Source organism: Lampris incognitus, chromosome 4 (assembly GCF_029633865.1).
Source record: "Lampris incognitus isolate fLamInc1 chromosome 4, fLamInc1.hap2, whole genome shotgun sequence".
Taxonomy (NCBI): Eukaryota; Metazoa; Chordata; class Actinopteri; order Lampriformes; family Lampridae; genus Lampris; species Lampris incognitus.
The window spans coordinates 63,906,709-63,924,013 of NC_079214.1; the positions used below are offsets into that span (position 1 = coordinate 63,906,709).

The 17,305-nt window shown below is 44.0% G+C and overlaps 1 protein-coding gene across 2 annotated transcripts in view; it reads left to right on the top strand.

Annotated features, from left to right (window-relative positions):
- The first annotated feature begins 1,103 nt into the window (after positions 1-1,103).
- Positions 1,104-17,305, top strand: part of hsd11b2 (hydroxysteroid (11-beta) dehydrogenase 2) — a 60,556-nt gene continuing 44,354 nt past the window's right edge. For both annotated transcript variants that reach the window (XM_056278528.1, XM_056278529.1), the window contains exon 1: positions 1,104-1,703. In XM_056278528.1, the coding sequence (XP_056134503.1) occupies positions 1,427-1,703 (277 nt within the window). In that variant the 5' untranslated portion in view covers positions 1,104-1,426. The remainder of the gene's footprint in view (positions 1,704-17,305) is intronic.

Consider the following 17,305-nt stretch of genomic DNA (forward strand, 5'->3'; position numbering starts at 1 on the left):
CATGGCCAGCACTACGACCATGGCCACGGCCACAGCCACGGCCACTGCCACGACTACGACCACGGCCACGACCACGACCACGGCCGGCACTACGATTATGACCATGCCCACGGCCACAACCACGGCCACTACCACGACTACGACCACGGCCACTGCCACGACCACGGCCACAACCATGGCCAGCACTACGACCATGACCACGGCCACAGCCACGGCCACTACCACGACTACGACCACGGCCACTACCACAACTACGACCACGGCCACTACCACGACTACGACCACGGCCACTACCACAACTACGACCACGGCCACTGCCACGACCACGGCCACAACCATGGCCAGCACTACGACCATGACCACGGCCACAGCCACGGCCACTGCCACGACCACGGCCACTGCCACGACCACGGCCACAACCATGGCCGGCACTATGACTATGACCACAGCCACGACCATGACAATGGCCACAACCACGGCCACTGCCACGACTACGACCACGGCCACGACCATGATCACAGCCACAACCACTGCCACGACTATGACAATGGCCACAACCACGGCCACGGCCACGACTATGACAATGGCCACAACCACTGCCACGACTATGACAATGGCCACAACCACGGCCACTGCCACGACTATGACCACAGCCACGACTATGACCATGGCCACGGCCACGACCACGACCACACACACACCCATGACCACACACACACACAAACCAGTGTGTGTGTGTGTGGTTGTGTGTGTGTGTGTGTGTGTGTGTGGTTGTGTGTGTGTGTGTGGTTGTGTGTGGTTGTGTGTGTGTGTGTGGGGGGGCAATGTAAATGAAATGAGCAACAGTATGAGAAGCAAGAGAGAGGAGGAGAGAAAAAGAGACTGACAAGGGTGAGACAGGGAAGGGTGTGTGTGTGTGTGTGTGTGTGTGTGTGTGTGTGTGTTGGGGGGGGGGTCTGGGTAGGTGCTAAACTGCTATAAACTTTGGCCATTGGCTGCAGATTAGATGAGGGCTGGTTTAGCCCCGCCCCTCCCCAGCAGCCTGCCTCTATATATATACACAAGGTTTTACTCCAGCTGTCAGTGTGTCCTGGTTGATCTGGAGTCTGATGTGTGTATGTCTGTGTGCAAGAGAGAAAGGAAAACAGAGCGATAGGGAAAGAGGGGGCAAGAGAGAGACCGGTGGGAAAGGGATAAAGAAGCAGAACAGAGACAAATTTTGCTCACATTTTAGTCGTCTGGGTCCTGGTCCTGCTTCCCCCCTCTTTTTTTTGCAAAGAAGCAAAGAGTGGGACAGACAGACAAGAGACATAAAGGAGAGAAGAGTTTGCCCAGGGACTACAAAACTACAGAGACACCACCGCCCCCCCCCCACCCACCACAGACCTCCAGCCACCCTCACCTCCAGCCCACAGCTCTGCTGCATATGATGGAAGACTATACCCTTCCCTTTTGGATCTACATGGGCGTGCTGACCATGTTGGTTGGGGGGGCCATGAAGAAGCTGCTGGCGTCCCACATTAGCGCTGCCCCGACCCTGGTCGCCTGGCTGGGGGCCACCGTCCTGGTGGAGAGGCTCTGGACGTTCTACGTGCCCTTCTTCCTGGGGCTGGCAGTCATCTTCCTCACTTGCCGCCTCTACTCGACCAGGAACAACCCCGAGCCCCTGCTGCCCGCCGAGGGCAAAGCCGTCCTCATCACAGGTAGGACCAGATGCTACATTTTTTTTCATGAACGTTTCCGAGTGTTACCTGGGAGGCAGGGTGACCGGGGGCCCGGTGGGGGGTGGGGGGGGGGAGAAATGGGGGAGACTGTGAGGGGAAAACCTGCCTTCTGACTGACAGCCGGTCTCATTAGAAGTGAGAGAGTCAGGAAGCGTTTCAAGTCCGCCGGCCGTCTCGTTAAAAGTGAGATAATTAGTTGCTGGGGTCCGTCTGTAAAGCTCATCTCCGGGTTATTCGTCCTCATCCGCTGCAGTTTGTCCCTCCCGGTGTGACGAGAACTGTTCAGCGACGGCGTCCCTACCGCCTTCGCCGCTGATCTGCGTTTGGATTACGGCGCTGCTCTTTTTTGTTAACCGTGCCGGACTCAAGACAATATCTAATTACATTTCGCATAATGCAATCAGCGTGTCCCTTCTGTCGATGGAGACTTAATCGTATTGTGTTGTCCCACAAGCAATTAAACGGCCAATTGGTTTAGGCTCTTTGCTTGATATTTAACAAGATAATCCAATTGGAAGATTAATGTGATTGTGTAATTGCAGCGCAATATACACATGAAACTAGGAGCAGCCGCTTTGTGGAAACCTTGCAATGGTTTTTATAGAAGTCACATTCTGCATGTGTGTGTGTGTGTGTGTGTGTGTGTTTGTTTGCACAGTCTTATCTCACGTATGTGGGTCAGAGAAAACAAAAGTATTTGTGTTTGTGTGTGTGTGTGTGTCTATAAGCTGCTTCGAGCATTGCACGTTTGCAGGTTGCATCACAGTTGCATCACCAAGAGTTGTGTTATAATCTGTGTCCGTGTCCTGTCCACGCATACGCACAAAAACAAAAACAAAAAAAGGGTCAACATCCTCTTTCGCTGTTACATCACCTGCAGTTGTTTTATAGAGTGGCAGTAATTCAGCAGTAATTCGGCAGTAACTCGGTATTAGAGAAGTCCGCCTGGTCACCTGCCAACCCGGCAGGGCAGACAGAGTCTTGCAGCACTCCGCTGGTCGTGGGTGGTAGGTTTCCCACCCGTTCGCAGGCCTGTAGCGGTTGATTTGTGAGCGTGATTCTCCTCCAGGAGACGTGGTCGTCCTTCGGCTCTGAACCCTTACAGTCAACCGAAACCACCGTTTCCGTGCAATTAAATCCCTCCTCGTCCTCTTCGTCCTTCAAACCGGGCTTCAAGGAAGTTGCTCATATTCAAACAAGTGCCGTCAGGCTGCCCGAATATTGGACGACGGTGATGTAGGACACACGTAAGGTTCGGCGTTGCTCCTCCGAGGCCACGGAAGAGTTAATGGCCCACTTGTGGTGTGAAGAAGGAGGCCAGGTGTAAACACAGCTTTGTTGCTCAGACTTTGAACAAAGGTGTGGTCAGCGTTTCCATCGATGACCCACTGTGCAGGAAGGGCTGTTACGCCAAGTCATTGTTTGGTCCCGACTGAGCTGAGGAGGAGGAAACCCGAGTCAAGATGGATAGAGTTTCAGCGTATTTAACGGCTGACATTCAGGTGGATTCGTTTGGCTTCAAAATATATAGAGAATAAAATATGTCTGTCATTCTCCCCAAAATGTCAGTGCCAGTTTGTACTGGCACTAGATTTCACATTAAGGACTGCTGAATTAATTCTCAATTACATTTAATGGCCAACTTCTTTGTTTAGTGTTATGGGAAAACCCAGTCTGGATTTGAGTTAACCTTTAAAATCCAGTAAAGGTCCTGATTCTCACAAATTTGCCCAGTTTGAGGTTAAAAAACATGCCATGGCATGGGGAACGGAAGTTTGATTCTTGACTCAAAAGGTGAATCACAGAATGAACACTGAGCTGGTTGCAAAACCCCGCTAATCCCCAATCAGATCAAGGTATACGGCAGACAAAGCTGTCCATTGGCCGAGTCGTTAGGCATCGGGAGGTCGTCTGGTGTCATGGCAACGACGAGCCCTGTTTTCCCCCATTTTTAGGCCATGGGCACGTTTTATCTCACCTCCCCTGGCATTTAAGCATTTCCTACCCGGGAGTCTTTGTAGAACTGGTGCTGATGTAGGAAAAATTATAACTGAAGAAAAAGAAAACATCCACACACCTTCAGTATGCTGCTGTTTTGGGTCTTTAATTCCATTTAAATTAGGTCGCTTCACTATCTATCTATCTATCTATCTATCTATCTATCTATCTATCTATCTATCTATCTATCTATCTATCTATCTATCTATCTATCTATCTATCTATCTATCTATCTATCTATCTATCTATCTATCTATCTATCTATCTATCTATCCATCCATCCATCTATCTATTGATCTGTTTTTGTTTGTTTGATTGATAATTTATTTATTTACTTATTTATTTGTAATCTCATTTATTTCAAGTTGTTTAGAAATGAGGCTTGGCTTCCATGTAACTGTGTGGGCTCACATCCCAGAGGAGATTTGAAACTGCATGGCCCGGCTCACAGACATCAATCAACAGCCTTGCTTAATTGGCTCCCCTCAAAGCTGTAAGAGGCCAGCGAGAGGTCACTCTGTAAATAAGAGCAGAGAGTGGAAATAAGGCCCCCGATAAACCTCTTAGAAAGCTAATTGAAGTGTCGTACAATGAGGCACATTCCTCGAGGGATGAGGGTTGAAGTCACAGGGCAAGCTGACCAGGCAAGTCTGCAGTTTGGCCTCCTGCCCTCCTTGCTCCAGAGAGGACAGGGGAGTCCTCCGTGTCCATTTGGACTGTGAAAACTCATTAGGAACCATGTACATCCAAAGCGAGGTTTGGAGCTGGGTTGAGGAATAAAGAGGACTAATATGTCATGGACCAGTGGTTCTGAAAGAGGTTCTCTGAGTAACGACAGGACAGACCAATCAGGACCAGGTTTCTACAAAGCAAATGATCAAGATTTTCATTTTTAATGTTCCCAGTGTCGTCAAATCAATCTCATCTGCTGTGGACATTTGTACCTCAAACATTCAGATTAATCGAAAAAATATTTTGAGAGCATTCTGGTTTATTGGAGAAAGAAATCTATGGTGTAGGGCGTCCGGGTGGCGTGGCAGTCTATTCCGCTGCCTACCAACACGGGGATCGCCGGATCGAATCCCCGTTTTACCTCCGGCTTGGTCGGGCATCCCTAAAGACACAGTTGGCCGTGTCTGCGGGTGGGAAGCCGGATGTGGGTATGTGTCCTGGTCGCTGCACTAGCGCCTCCTCTGGTCGGTCGGGGTGCCTGTTCGGGGGGAGGGGGAACTGGGGGGAATAGCGTGATCCTCCCACACGCTACGTCCCCCTGGTGAAACTCCTCACTGTCAGGTGAATAGAAGCGGCTGGCGACTCCACATGTATGGGAGGAGGCATGTGGTAGTCTGCAGCCCTCCCCAGATCGGCAGAGGGGGCGGAGCATTGACTGGGACGGCTCCTAAGAGTGGGGAAATTGGCCAAGTACAAAAGAAATCTATGGTGTTTCATTGATGTATCCAAATGCACTACCTATGTAACCTAAGCCACAAGAGAAACAAAAAATCTCAAGGCACAGAAGCGTTGAAAATGGATCATCAGTCAGTCATCAACAAACTTTCGACAACCACTTAACTAATAAGCATTTATGGGCCTATCAACAAATCAGCAAGCACTAACCTTGAACAACCATCTATGACAAGACTCAAACCAGAAAATGTACCATTATCCTCTGCAAATCACGGTATGTAGATTTTCTCTTGTTCTCTGCAGAGCTGATTCAGTCAACTCCTCTAGAGTTTGTTTGTTTTCTCTCTACAGCACTAGTTCTGTGTGGCATGAACCAATCTTCCTAAATCAATCTCATTACCTCAGAACAAGGGTTGGGTTTCGATAGCTAGTTCTGTATTGAGTCGATAATATATCCGGATTCAGCAAACGCCAACGAATTCCTTGTTTTGGTTTTTTTTCCCCCTCCAAAATCAAGACCTTTGTTCTACCACTGCCATTGGTTGCTGTGGCATAATAAAAGTACATACAGTATTATAGTAAAAAGGTAATCAAAATCCTTACTGTGGATTCAACAGATGAGATGTCACAAGGGTTACTCTATGCCCACACAGGCAGCACACTTCATTTTATTTACTTCGGGCATCACGGTTGAGCAGCAAAAATGGGCCCAAAGATCTTTGAATTAAAAACAATAATTAACTGAGTCCAGGAAGTTGAATCAGTTCATCCAGACACAACGTTTATTGGGAGAAACGTTTCACCGCTCATCTAAGTGCCACAAATTACAAATTTGCCTCAAAGGGCTTTACAGCAACACAACACCCTGCCCTTAGACTGTTTGTCAACACCGTCTTTACTTCTACAGTCACAAGGTCCGTTAAGGCAAATTTGTAATTTGTGATATTGGCTACTCAAACTAAATTGACTTGACTTGACTTGACAAGGCAATGGATGACTGCCTGGCCTCTGTGGATTTTCTAAAACTGAGGAAAAACTTTTAGCAAAGCTCACAACAAAGACTGCTGTGAGCTGACTGTACAGAATAAACAGGAAGCAGAATTTAAATGTGTGATTAGTAAAATGTTTCTTTGGTGTTCACCATCAGCATCCCGTAGGAACTGCAACAGTGACACCTAACGACGCCCTGCAAGTGACACAACTAATGCTTGATGCATGCTCAATAACCCAGGTATAGAAATCCTGGAAACATGTCATAAGTGATGAAACGTCTCTCCCACTAAAGTTTGTGTCCAGATGAACTGATTCAACTTCCTGGGCAAATAACATCTCACAGTTACACTAGCTAGCTAAGGCAGGGAAACAGCAGAGATGCCAAGTGAAGATGTAATCATATTATGTAATCATATCATAAAATGCTGTGTAATATTTATAAAGTATCGCATGTCTCTCTATATTATGAAAACGCTGCTCCCTTGTCCAACAGTAGCATGGCCATCTCCAAACCAGTTTTTATGCCTTTAGCGTAAGAAAGTTTTTGCCCCTTCTCAAAATCGATATCTAGTCAAGTCAGTTAAAATGTATTTATAGAGCACATTTAAAAACGACCCACGCTGACCAAAGTGCTGTACAGACCAGAGCAGGTAGCTACAACACAAATAAAAGAAACATAGACAACAAGGCACATAGTTCGTAGACATGAATAAACAACACATGAACATAGGCACAAGCCAGAATTCAGCCACATCAGGAGGATTCAAATGGTAGAGAACAAAAGTAAGTTTTGAGCCTGGACTTAAAAGGGTCAGTGGAGGGGGCAGATCTTATAGGGAGGGGGATGCTGTTCCACAGTCTAGGGGCTGCAACTGCAAAGGTGCGGATCATCCCTGACTTTAAGGTTAGATTGCAGGACTGCCAGGAGTCCCAAGTCAGCCGACCTGAGGGACCTGGATTAGGAATAGAAGGTTAAAAGGTCTTCGATATAGGGGGGGGGGGGCAGCCCATTTAAGCCTTTATAAACAAACCTTAAAATCAATTCTGAGGCCGCTCTGGTGGCCGAGCGGAATACACCGCCGTTCTTGCAATCCGCTCGTCACGTGGTTGAGAGGTTCGTATCCCAGACTCGCCGTAACCGGTCACGGCCAGAGCGTCCACGGGGTAGGGCATTCATTTGGCCACCCTTACCCGAGGGATAGTGGGTGTAGATCGGTGTAGTGTTCGGGGACTCGTCGTTCTCCAGCGACCCCTCTGGCCCACCCGGGCGCCTGCAGCCAAGCAACTGAAAGCATTCTCCCTACGCCTCCTTTGCGGCCCGAAGGTGATGTAATCCATGCGAGGAGGCTTCAGCGTGTAAAATAGCGAGAGCAGCCGACACGAGTTTGAAGGAAGCTGGTGTTACGCCTATCTCCTTCCTGTGGAAACGTGAGCCAGGGGAGTTATTCAACAAGAGTTCCGGCCATATGCCATTGGGTTAATCAGGTGGGATAAGGGGAAAAACTAGAAATAAATGTAAAAAAAAAAAAAAGTAAAAAAAAATATCAATTCTGAACCGCACAGGCAGCCATTGGAGAGGGGCCAGTATAAGGGTAATATGGTCTCTCTTCTGAGTACCTGTCAGGAGCCTGGGTGCGGTGTTCTGGACCAGTTGCAGGCAGGACAGGAACGACTGACTAATCCCAACACGGTGGTGCAGTAGTCCAAGTGGCAGGGTAGCAAAGTGTGGGTAACTTTCTTGAGCTCTTTAAAAGAGAGAAACAGGTTGATTTTGGCAATAGTATGAAGCTGGAAAAAACGGGTTTTCACTACTGTATTGACTTGCTTGTCAAACTAGAAGGCGGAATCAAATTTCACACCAAGGATCTTGACGTGATGTTTGACAAGGGTGGACAGGTTGCCAAGACTGTTGCTAAATACTGTAATAGAGTCGGGGGGGGGGGGGCAATAGGACAACTTCAGATTTGTCTTCATTCTGCTTTAGGAAGTTTTACATTTCTTCTACTTTTGGAACAGCACTTGTTTTTTTGGGGTTTTTTTTTTGCTGTATAAAAAGTTTTTTTTTCTATTCTTTCAACCATATTGAAAAGCTGGCTACTCCATTTTGAAAAGTTGGAACGGACAAACTTATGGACCTGTAGTTTTGTGGAAGGACATTGGTTTTTCTATTGGGCGGGACACAGTCTACTGCTTTGTTTACCAAAATAAAGCTTTCAGGCAGGAATGTAGGTTTTGAAAGCCAGAAATCTAAAGCACCTTGATCAAGCTATCATTTTGCAACTGGTATACATCGACAACTTTTTCAACCCCCCCCTCCCCCCATGCATGATGGTCAGTTTTTGCTACAGTTAAAATCAGAATTATGCTGATAGGACCTTAAAAGATACATAGGCCCCCATCCAGGAAGCAATCACCAAAGCCAGCATAACTGACGGCTCTTTGCTGAAGTCAAACAAAATACACAACGCTGCAAATGACCCTACATACAATACACGCCCATGTGTCTGACGTGTAACCGAGGACCGTTTTATAATTTACACAATACACTACAGTTTCCTACCAGCTTATGGTGTTATGGATATGAGGGGGAAACAAAGCATCCCTTTTTCCATGCTTTTTTCCTACAGTGCACTAATGTGACCGTAGCCTTTAGCAAGTCAGTCTTCTGACAGTTAAAGAAGGACGTTTGATGACGTCATCACTCTTAAGTCATCAGTTTATCACTCTCAAGTAACTCTTGTTTTGTGGCGATACAGAAAGGGAACTGGCTAAATAGAAAGGAGGACTCCATCTCTGCCTTGCATAACACCAAGAAACACATGTAGGCTCTACTCTCCCCTCCATCGCCGCCAGGAGCCTCATGTGTGACCACTGACCTGAGACCATCCAGGCTGACATGGTCACTACGAGCAGCTGGTCATTTTGAACAAGGTGGAGGTTTTGTGCGTTTTGGTTTTTTTTGGGGGGGGGTGCTCATATATACATATAATCTTTTTTCTTTCATATGTTGTACTTTAGTACAACTTTATTTTTCTTTCTTAATGATGATTAAAAATCATCTTAATCATTAAAAATTTATTATTTTTTAATAATTATTATTATTGAATATTTACTTGCAAATAAAGATTTATTTTAAATATCAATAAATAAATAAAGAACAATAAATAAATTGATTGGTATTTACAATCAACTATTATTGATTATTATAATAATCAATAATACTGATTTTTATAATTATTATTGTTATGATAATGACAATCGTTAAAATTTTTCTTAATGAATTTTCTATACTATAAGATCGTATAGGTCTGCATTGCTTAGTGAAAAACTTTTTTTTTTATCTCATCATTGATTCAATCGTTTTTCTTTAACTTTATACACATGCCAAGTTAAGTGCTTGAGGTCAGATGCCAATATCAAAACACTGTCATTTCTGTTTTGTTTTTGGGCTTTTTTTTGGTCCTTTTTTCATTGCAAGATTTCCCCACCACCTCCTCCCTCACTCTGATGATTACTGTCAATGATAAGCTACAGTGTATGCACATCTATACCTTTATCATGAACTAACTTCAAAATGCATCTTTCCTGCTGTTATATATATATATATATATATAATATGATGAAGGCAATCCATCGTAACTTATAAAAGTGTCCCCATTTGTAATGTGACACGTTTCCAGTAATGTTCTTCTCTCAAAATGATTAATGATAAAATGAAACATAAAAAAAGCTTCATATTACTGGTAAATGATAGTTAAACTCAACAATCTCAAGTATTTTTATGGCCGTTCTCCCCAAGTTTGTCACAGTGACAGCAGCCAAAACGAGCAGGACACTCTCTTCTATAATAAAGTAACAGCTTTCTGAAATAACACTATTACTAAACTAACAAGTGTTTCTCTCTAACGCCACCCTCTACTCTCAAAAGGATAACATGAAGCTAAAACACAGCTTCATATTACAGGTAAATGATAACAAAATTTAATGTCTGGAAGTATTTCTACTTATGTTCAAAAACTCTGAAGCTGGCCAGGGTGTGTGCAGGATGTTGGCACAGTGGAACGGCCGTCCGTAAGAGCAACCTCCGGACCGTTTTCAGCAAGAAATAAAGCGGCAAGCACTTAACAAAGGTAATGCCTAAACAGTTGTTTTTTTTTGTTTTGTTTTTTTTCCCCACGTTTTCCCTTGAAACTGTCAAAATTCTCACATAAAAGGGTGGCTGGATGAGAAAGCTGTTCCCACTGCAAATACAAAGTCACTAATAAAGCACGAGTCTTCTGCCTCTTTTGGCAAAAGTACCAACGAACTCCTTCTTCAAGCCAATGGTTATTGATTTCCCATGTGCCAGTCACCAAATTCCTTGTTCTCTCATGCAGCATTGTGCAACAGAAGGGGGGTGGGACATGTGTCAGAGTGCTCTCACATAATGATTAAGATATGGGGATCACTCATACAGTTACATACAATGCACTGCCGCTTAGGAAAGTTTGTATAAGTCGGCACACAGGTGACAGGTCCACATCGTTTGAGAATTTCATCATTTTCACTATTCAGGACAGGATGTTGTGTTGCTGTAACGCCCCTTGAGGCAAATTTGTAGTTTGTGATAATGGGCTATACAAATAAAACTGACTTGACTTGACTTTAGCACCAGACTATCAGTTGATTCATCAATATCGGCAAGTGGCTGCAACAGTTTCAAGAGGGCTGAATCTAAAGAATGAGGAAGAAGACTAAATGTACTGCTTTTATCAGGTCAGTATTGACAGCTAGGGCTGCAGTGGATAAAATGTCTTAGAAATACTTTTAAAAGCCCTCCTAAACTCTGACTTGGGTGATTAGAAACTCTTAACCAAAACGTAAGACCTAAGCACTTTGTATAATAGTTCTAACACCTATTTTAAGTAAAGCTTAAGTGGCATTCTTAGGTGCTGAGTGCTCAATGAAATTTACAGTACTCTCAGGTGGGGAAAAAAAAATCAGAATCAGAAGAACCAGAAACAGATTTAGTGCCAAGCACAAGAACATACAAGGAATTCGTCTTGGTATGCTGGTGCAAGAGGGTAAAATAACATTAAATAGTAAAGATAAAAGTTAAAAAAGAATAATAAATAAATTATAACAACACAAAATAAAATGGAAAGTGAAAGTAAGGTGCAATTTGGTCCAATTAACACCGGTTCAGAGTTGAACATGAGACCATGTGGCAGCCCCTGACGCACGGCACTGGGGTAGCAGGAGCTACATTTGCGAAAAGTTAAATGAGAATTTTAAGAAGTTATTTGCAGAATAAGAGTCATTTACAGGGTAGTGCAGGTTTTATGCGGGGTGCCCGTATACAGAGCGTACAGTTGGGAAGATAAAAGGGAGCAGCAATGGCAGGCTCTGTGGGTGTCTGGGGGCTTGTTAGAAAGGCCTACGGCTGTAGGGAAGAAGCTGTTCTTGTTGTGTGAGGTTCTGGTTTTTACAGACCATAGCCTCTTGCCAGAGGGGAGTGTTTTTAAGAGACCATAGCCAGGATGGGAAGGGTCAGCCATGATCTTTCCCGCTCGCTTCAGTGTCCTGGAGGCACACCGGTCATGGAGGGATGGCAGGTTGCAGCTAATCCCCCTCTCAGCACAGCGAATGATACGCTGCAGTCCGCCCTTATCCTCGGCAGCAGCGTAGCAGCTAGTGATGGAAGAGGTGAGGATGGACTCAGTGATGGCAGTATAAAAGTGCACCATCATTGGCTTTGGCAGGTTGAACTTTTTCGGCTGCCGCTGGAAACACATCCTCTGCTGTGCCTTCTTGGTGAGGGAGCTGATGTTCAGCTCCCACTTTAGGTCCTGGGTGATGATGGTGCCCAGGAAGCAGAAGGATCCCACAGTGTCAACTGGGGAGCCACACAGGGTGATGGGGGCGGGTGGAGCTGGATACTTTCTGAAGTCCAGCTCCACCTCCATCTGCACCAGGACACCAGACCAAAATAAAAACTTGATGTTACCCCAAAAAAAAAGACCCTTGCAGCCATGAAGTTAATCAGTAATAGGCCTCTATAGTCACTTGCAAATTACCTGTTCCATGTGCTACATAGCTAAGGGCCCATGCTATAGCTTATCTTGAAAATTGATTTCACGAGGTGCAAATCAAATTGGTTCCAAGAGGAGACAACTGCTTTTGCAGAATTGGTGCTTAAATGGAAGTATGTTATAAGGGAAAATTTTAGTCCCATTTTAACTAGTATCAACAAAAAATATGCCTAGAAAGAAATAGTGTAATATATATTGTTATTGAATGATGAGTGAATGATGAGTGTACATAAACTGAGACGGAGAACATTGCTTGTGTCAACTTCAACTAGACTTTTTACTAAGTGTCCCTTGTTCTGTCACATTACAAGTCATTCAACAGGAAAGTAAGTTAACAGCGCCCCCACTTGTTAAGCACTAGTTACTTCCCATCACATCTCCATTCTTTCAAGCAGAACATCAGCATACATATATATATATATATATAAACTTTATTTAAAGAAACACTCAACGGTAGGGAAAGTGCTCAACAAATAAGGAGCAAAATAATCCAGTGAGTCAAGTAAATTCTTTATGAGACAGTACAAGCCTGTTTCATGCCATAAGCAATCAATAAGGATGATTACTTATGGCATGAAACAGGCTTGTACTGTCTCATAAAGAATTTACTCGACTTACTGGATTTGTTTTATATATATACTAGAAGAACCCCGCTACAATGTAGTGGTTTGGTTATCCACCCGTCTAAATCTCCCTCTTCTTCATCCTTCCCCCTGCCCCTAAACCCCCCCCACTCCAACTCCCTCCCCCCAAATGCTCAGAATCATCTGAAATGCCGAGAAAAGTGGTGCCATTTTTAGAAAATGCATATTTTGCATAATTATGCATCATTATATTTTAATGTTCTGCTATTTTTCTGGTCCTCTGGAACAATACCTACCACCTCCAAAAAAAATTAGGATCATAAGTGCATTTTTGCAAAAATGCATATATTTTGCATAATGCCAGAACATTTCTAAGTCCCAGAAAATCTACTCATATATTTTCGGAATGTGTGTGTGTGTGGTGTTAGTGTGTGTGTGTGTGTGTGTGTGTGTGTGTGTGTGTGTGTGTGGTGTTAGTTAGTGTAGATAGTGGGACTGAAAACTAAAGCACTTATGATCCTAATTCTTTTTGGAGGTGGTAGGTATTGTCTCAGAGTACGGGAAAAATCCCAGAAAATTAAAAGTATGCATAATTATGCATAATTATGCAAAATGTGCATTTTTCTAAAAATGGCTAAAAACCACTTTTCTCGGCATTTCAGATGATTCTGAGCGTTTGGGGGGAGGGTGTTGGAGTGGGGGGGGGGGTAAACCACTTTTCTCGGCATTTCAGATGATTCTGAGCATTTGGGGGGAGGGGGGAGGAGTGTGGGGGGGGGGTTAGGGGCAGTGGGAAGGCGGTTAGCTGGCAGGATGAAGAGGAGGGAGATTTAGACGGGTGGAGAACCAAACCGCTACATTGTAGTGGGGTTCTTCTAGTATTATATATAATAGAAGAACCCCGCCACAATGTAGCGGTTTAGTTATCCACCCGTCTAAATCTCCCTCCTCTTCATTCTTCCCCCTGCCCCTAACCCCCCCCACACTCCAACTCCCTCCCCCCAAATGCTCAGAATCATCTGAAATGCCGAGAAAAGTATTTTTTAGCCATTTTTAGAAAATGAATATTTTGCATAATTATGCATAATTATATTTTAATTTTCTGCTATTTTTCTGGTCCTCTCTGGAACAATACCTACCACCTCCAAAAAAAATTAGGATCATAAGTGCGTTTTTGCAAAAATGCATATATTTTGCATAATGCCAAAACATTTCTAAGTCCCAGAATTTTTTTTTTATATAGGTGAAAAAAAATCAAAGATGCTCAGAATCATCTGAAATGCCGAGAAAAGTGGTTTTTAGCCATTTTTAGAAAAATGCATATTTTGCATATTTATGCATGGCTCTAACCAGAGTAGAAAAAGAAGTGGGAGGCCGCGTTGCACAACTGAGCAAGAAGATAAGTACATTAGAGTCTCTAGTTTGAGAAACAGACGCCTCACAGGTCCCCAACTGGCATCTTCATTAAATAGTACCTGTTAGAGCCTGTTTGTGCTGTCCTCTGAAGGGAGTAGTACACACCGGTGTAGGAAATCTTCAATTTCTTAGCAATTTCTCGCATGGAATAGCCTTCATTTCTAAGAACAAGAATAGACTGTCGAGTTTCAGATGAAAGTTCTCTTTTTCTGGCCATTTTGAGCGTTTAATTGACCCCACAAATGTGATGCTCCAGAAACTCAATCTGCTCAAAGAAGTGCCCATCCAACCAATCCAACTTGTGGGAGCTGCTTCTGGAAGCGTGGGGTGCAATTTCTCCAGATTACCTCAACAAATTAACAGCTAGAATGCCAAAGGTCTGCAATGCTGTAATTGCTGCAAATGGAGGATTCTTTGACGAAAGCAAAGTTTGATGTAAAAAAAATCTTATTTCAAATACAAATCATTATTTCTAACCTTGTCAATGTCTTGACTCTATTTTCTATTCATTTCACAACATATGGTGGTGAATAAGTGTGACTTTTCATGGAAAACACGAAATTGTTTGGGTGATCCCAAACTTTTGAACGGTAGTGTAAATATATATATATATATATAAACCATGAAAATAATATATCTTAACAAAAGATAAACTAAACATTGTTAAAGAATTTCCCTTCTTCCACTGAGAGATAGTTAACTCAAACCATTAGCTTTCCGGTCCTCGATTTTGTAACTGGCTTATTTTCTATTCAATATGAACATTTATGCAACACTGCTTTCAACTCAGAGCAAACATTCACAAAGTATGCAAACTAGAATGTAACAATATTAACTCAACGTCATGTTTCTCCACTTACTGTGGTTTGTGGTGAATAATGCTTTAGAGGTTTAATGAGTCTACCAAAGCGTGATGTCTTTACTGGAGCTGCTGTAGTCACTTTAGGTGTTACAGTTTCTTTCATAGGGGAAGGAGCAGGTGTTGGCATCACCAAGGTGGTGTCCGCTGGTTCACTGATAGGTGCCAGGAAGTCTTCCCGACCTGTACTTTTTGGTTCTGGGAAACTGTCCTCGCTGCTCTTCAGCAGGTGTTGCCTGTTTCCCCCCAAAGGTACTTCCTTCAAGTGTTTGGACCACAAAAGACAGTGGCTGAACATGGCTGTTTCACAACAGCTGGCTGCCATATATCGCCTGCTCTGAACCCAACTGTCTCGCCTTTCTGCAGTTTAGGCAGGTCTTGCGCTCCACGATCAAAGTGGTGCTTTTAATCCAGCTGTCTTGTCTTCCTTTGTTCATGCACCTTTCTGTATAACTGAGGCTTTAACAGCTAAACAGTTGCTGGCAGTTTTGCTTTCAGTCTCTGGCCCGACAACAGTTGGGCAGGAGAGAGTTTCAGTCCACCCAAAGGTGCATTTCTGTACTCAAGAAGAGCAAAATATGGGTCTTCTTGGCTCTCTTGTGCCTTCTTGAGCAGGTTGTTTTATTGTCTGGACAGCTCATTCGCTTTGACCATCGGATTGTGGGAATCCTGGGCCTGATGTTGTGTGTTTAAACTCCCACTTTTCTGCAAATTGTCTTAACTCCTCACTGGCAAACTGTGGTCCATCGTCTGTGATGACCTCATCTGGGATCCCATGTCTTGCAAACATGGATTTATGATGCTATGATGACATGGTCACTTATTGCCTGGGGCAGTTTGGCAATTTCCGGATACTTCAAGTAGTGATCTACACACAGTAGACATTCACTTTGATGAAAATGGAAAAGATCCACACCCAGTTTTTCCCATGATCTGTCTGGAATGTCATGGTGCAAACGTGGTTCTTTCACATTGCGCTTTTTGAAAGTGTTACAGGTGGCACACTTCAGCACTATGTCCACAATTTTTTTGGAAATGCCAGGCCAGAACATTTTGGAAATGCCAGGCCAGAACAGTACATCGCTTGCTCTCTCTTTGCATTTGACAATTTCAAGATGGGCTTTATGAATTTTCTGAAATATTTCTGCTCCCATTCTTTGAGGGACAACAAGTTTGGGATTCTTAAAAATGAGCCCTTCTGAGCAACTGAGTTCTTTTCTGGACGTACAGTATTTCTTTATTTCAGCCAGAAATTTGCCAATTTGCACTGGCCACCCTGAATTAAGCGCTTTCATCACCACTTGTAGTTCACTAACCTCTGATGTTGCAGTTTTGAACTGACAGTTTTTCTTTTGTGATTGGAAGATGTGCCGATAGAAGATTTACATCTATTTCCTCCTCCAATAGTTGGTCATTCTGTTCTTGCAGATAAGCTCTGCGGAGTGTATCCACGATGTGCAAGTCTTTTCCTGGTTTGTAGGCTACACACAAGTCAAAAGCCTGCAACCTCATCAGCATCCTCTGCAGTCTGGGAAGAGCTTTATGTAGTCCTTTTTTGAATTCTGACTCGAGTGGTTGATGGTCAGACTCCACCTGTACCTGTTTTCCATACGGATACTGTTTGAATTGTTCACACCCATACACAATAACTAGGAGTTCTTTTTCTAACCGTGTCATTAAGAGACTTTGAGCCATATGTCACAACTTCCTGCATTATTACAGCTCCCAATCCTTCAGAGCTTGCATCCACTGACAATGTGGCTTCCTTGTTTATGTCATAAAACTTGAGCACTGGGGTGTTGGCTACCAGTTTCTTCAACTATTCAAAGCTGTATTGCTGCTGTGCTTCCCAATGCCACATGACATCCCCTTCCAAAAGCTTTTTGAGTGGTGCACTCACATCTGACAGGTCTGGGATGCACTTTGACAGGCACTACCACCATGCCCAAGAACCTCATCAGTGTTGCTTTGTCCTGTGGTTGTAGCATGTCCATTATTGCTCTGACCTTTTCTTGGCTTCAGGCCCTCTGTACTCACTGTGTGTCTGATATATTGTCTATCTCTGTCATTCCAATCTTGTCATTGTTCAGTTTGAGAAAAATGCTTCTTATCTTGTCAAGAAGCTGTCTCAACCTTTTATCATGTTGTTCCTTGTCTGTGCCCCACACCAGAATGTCATCCATGACGTTCACAACTCCTTCCAGGTCCGCGAATCACTGAGCAATGCATTTCTGGAAGACCTCTGGAGCTGAT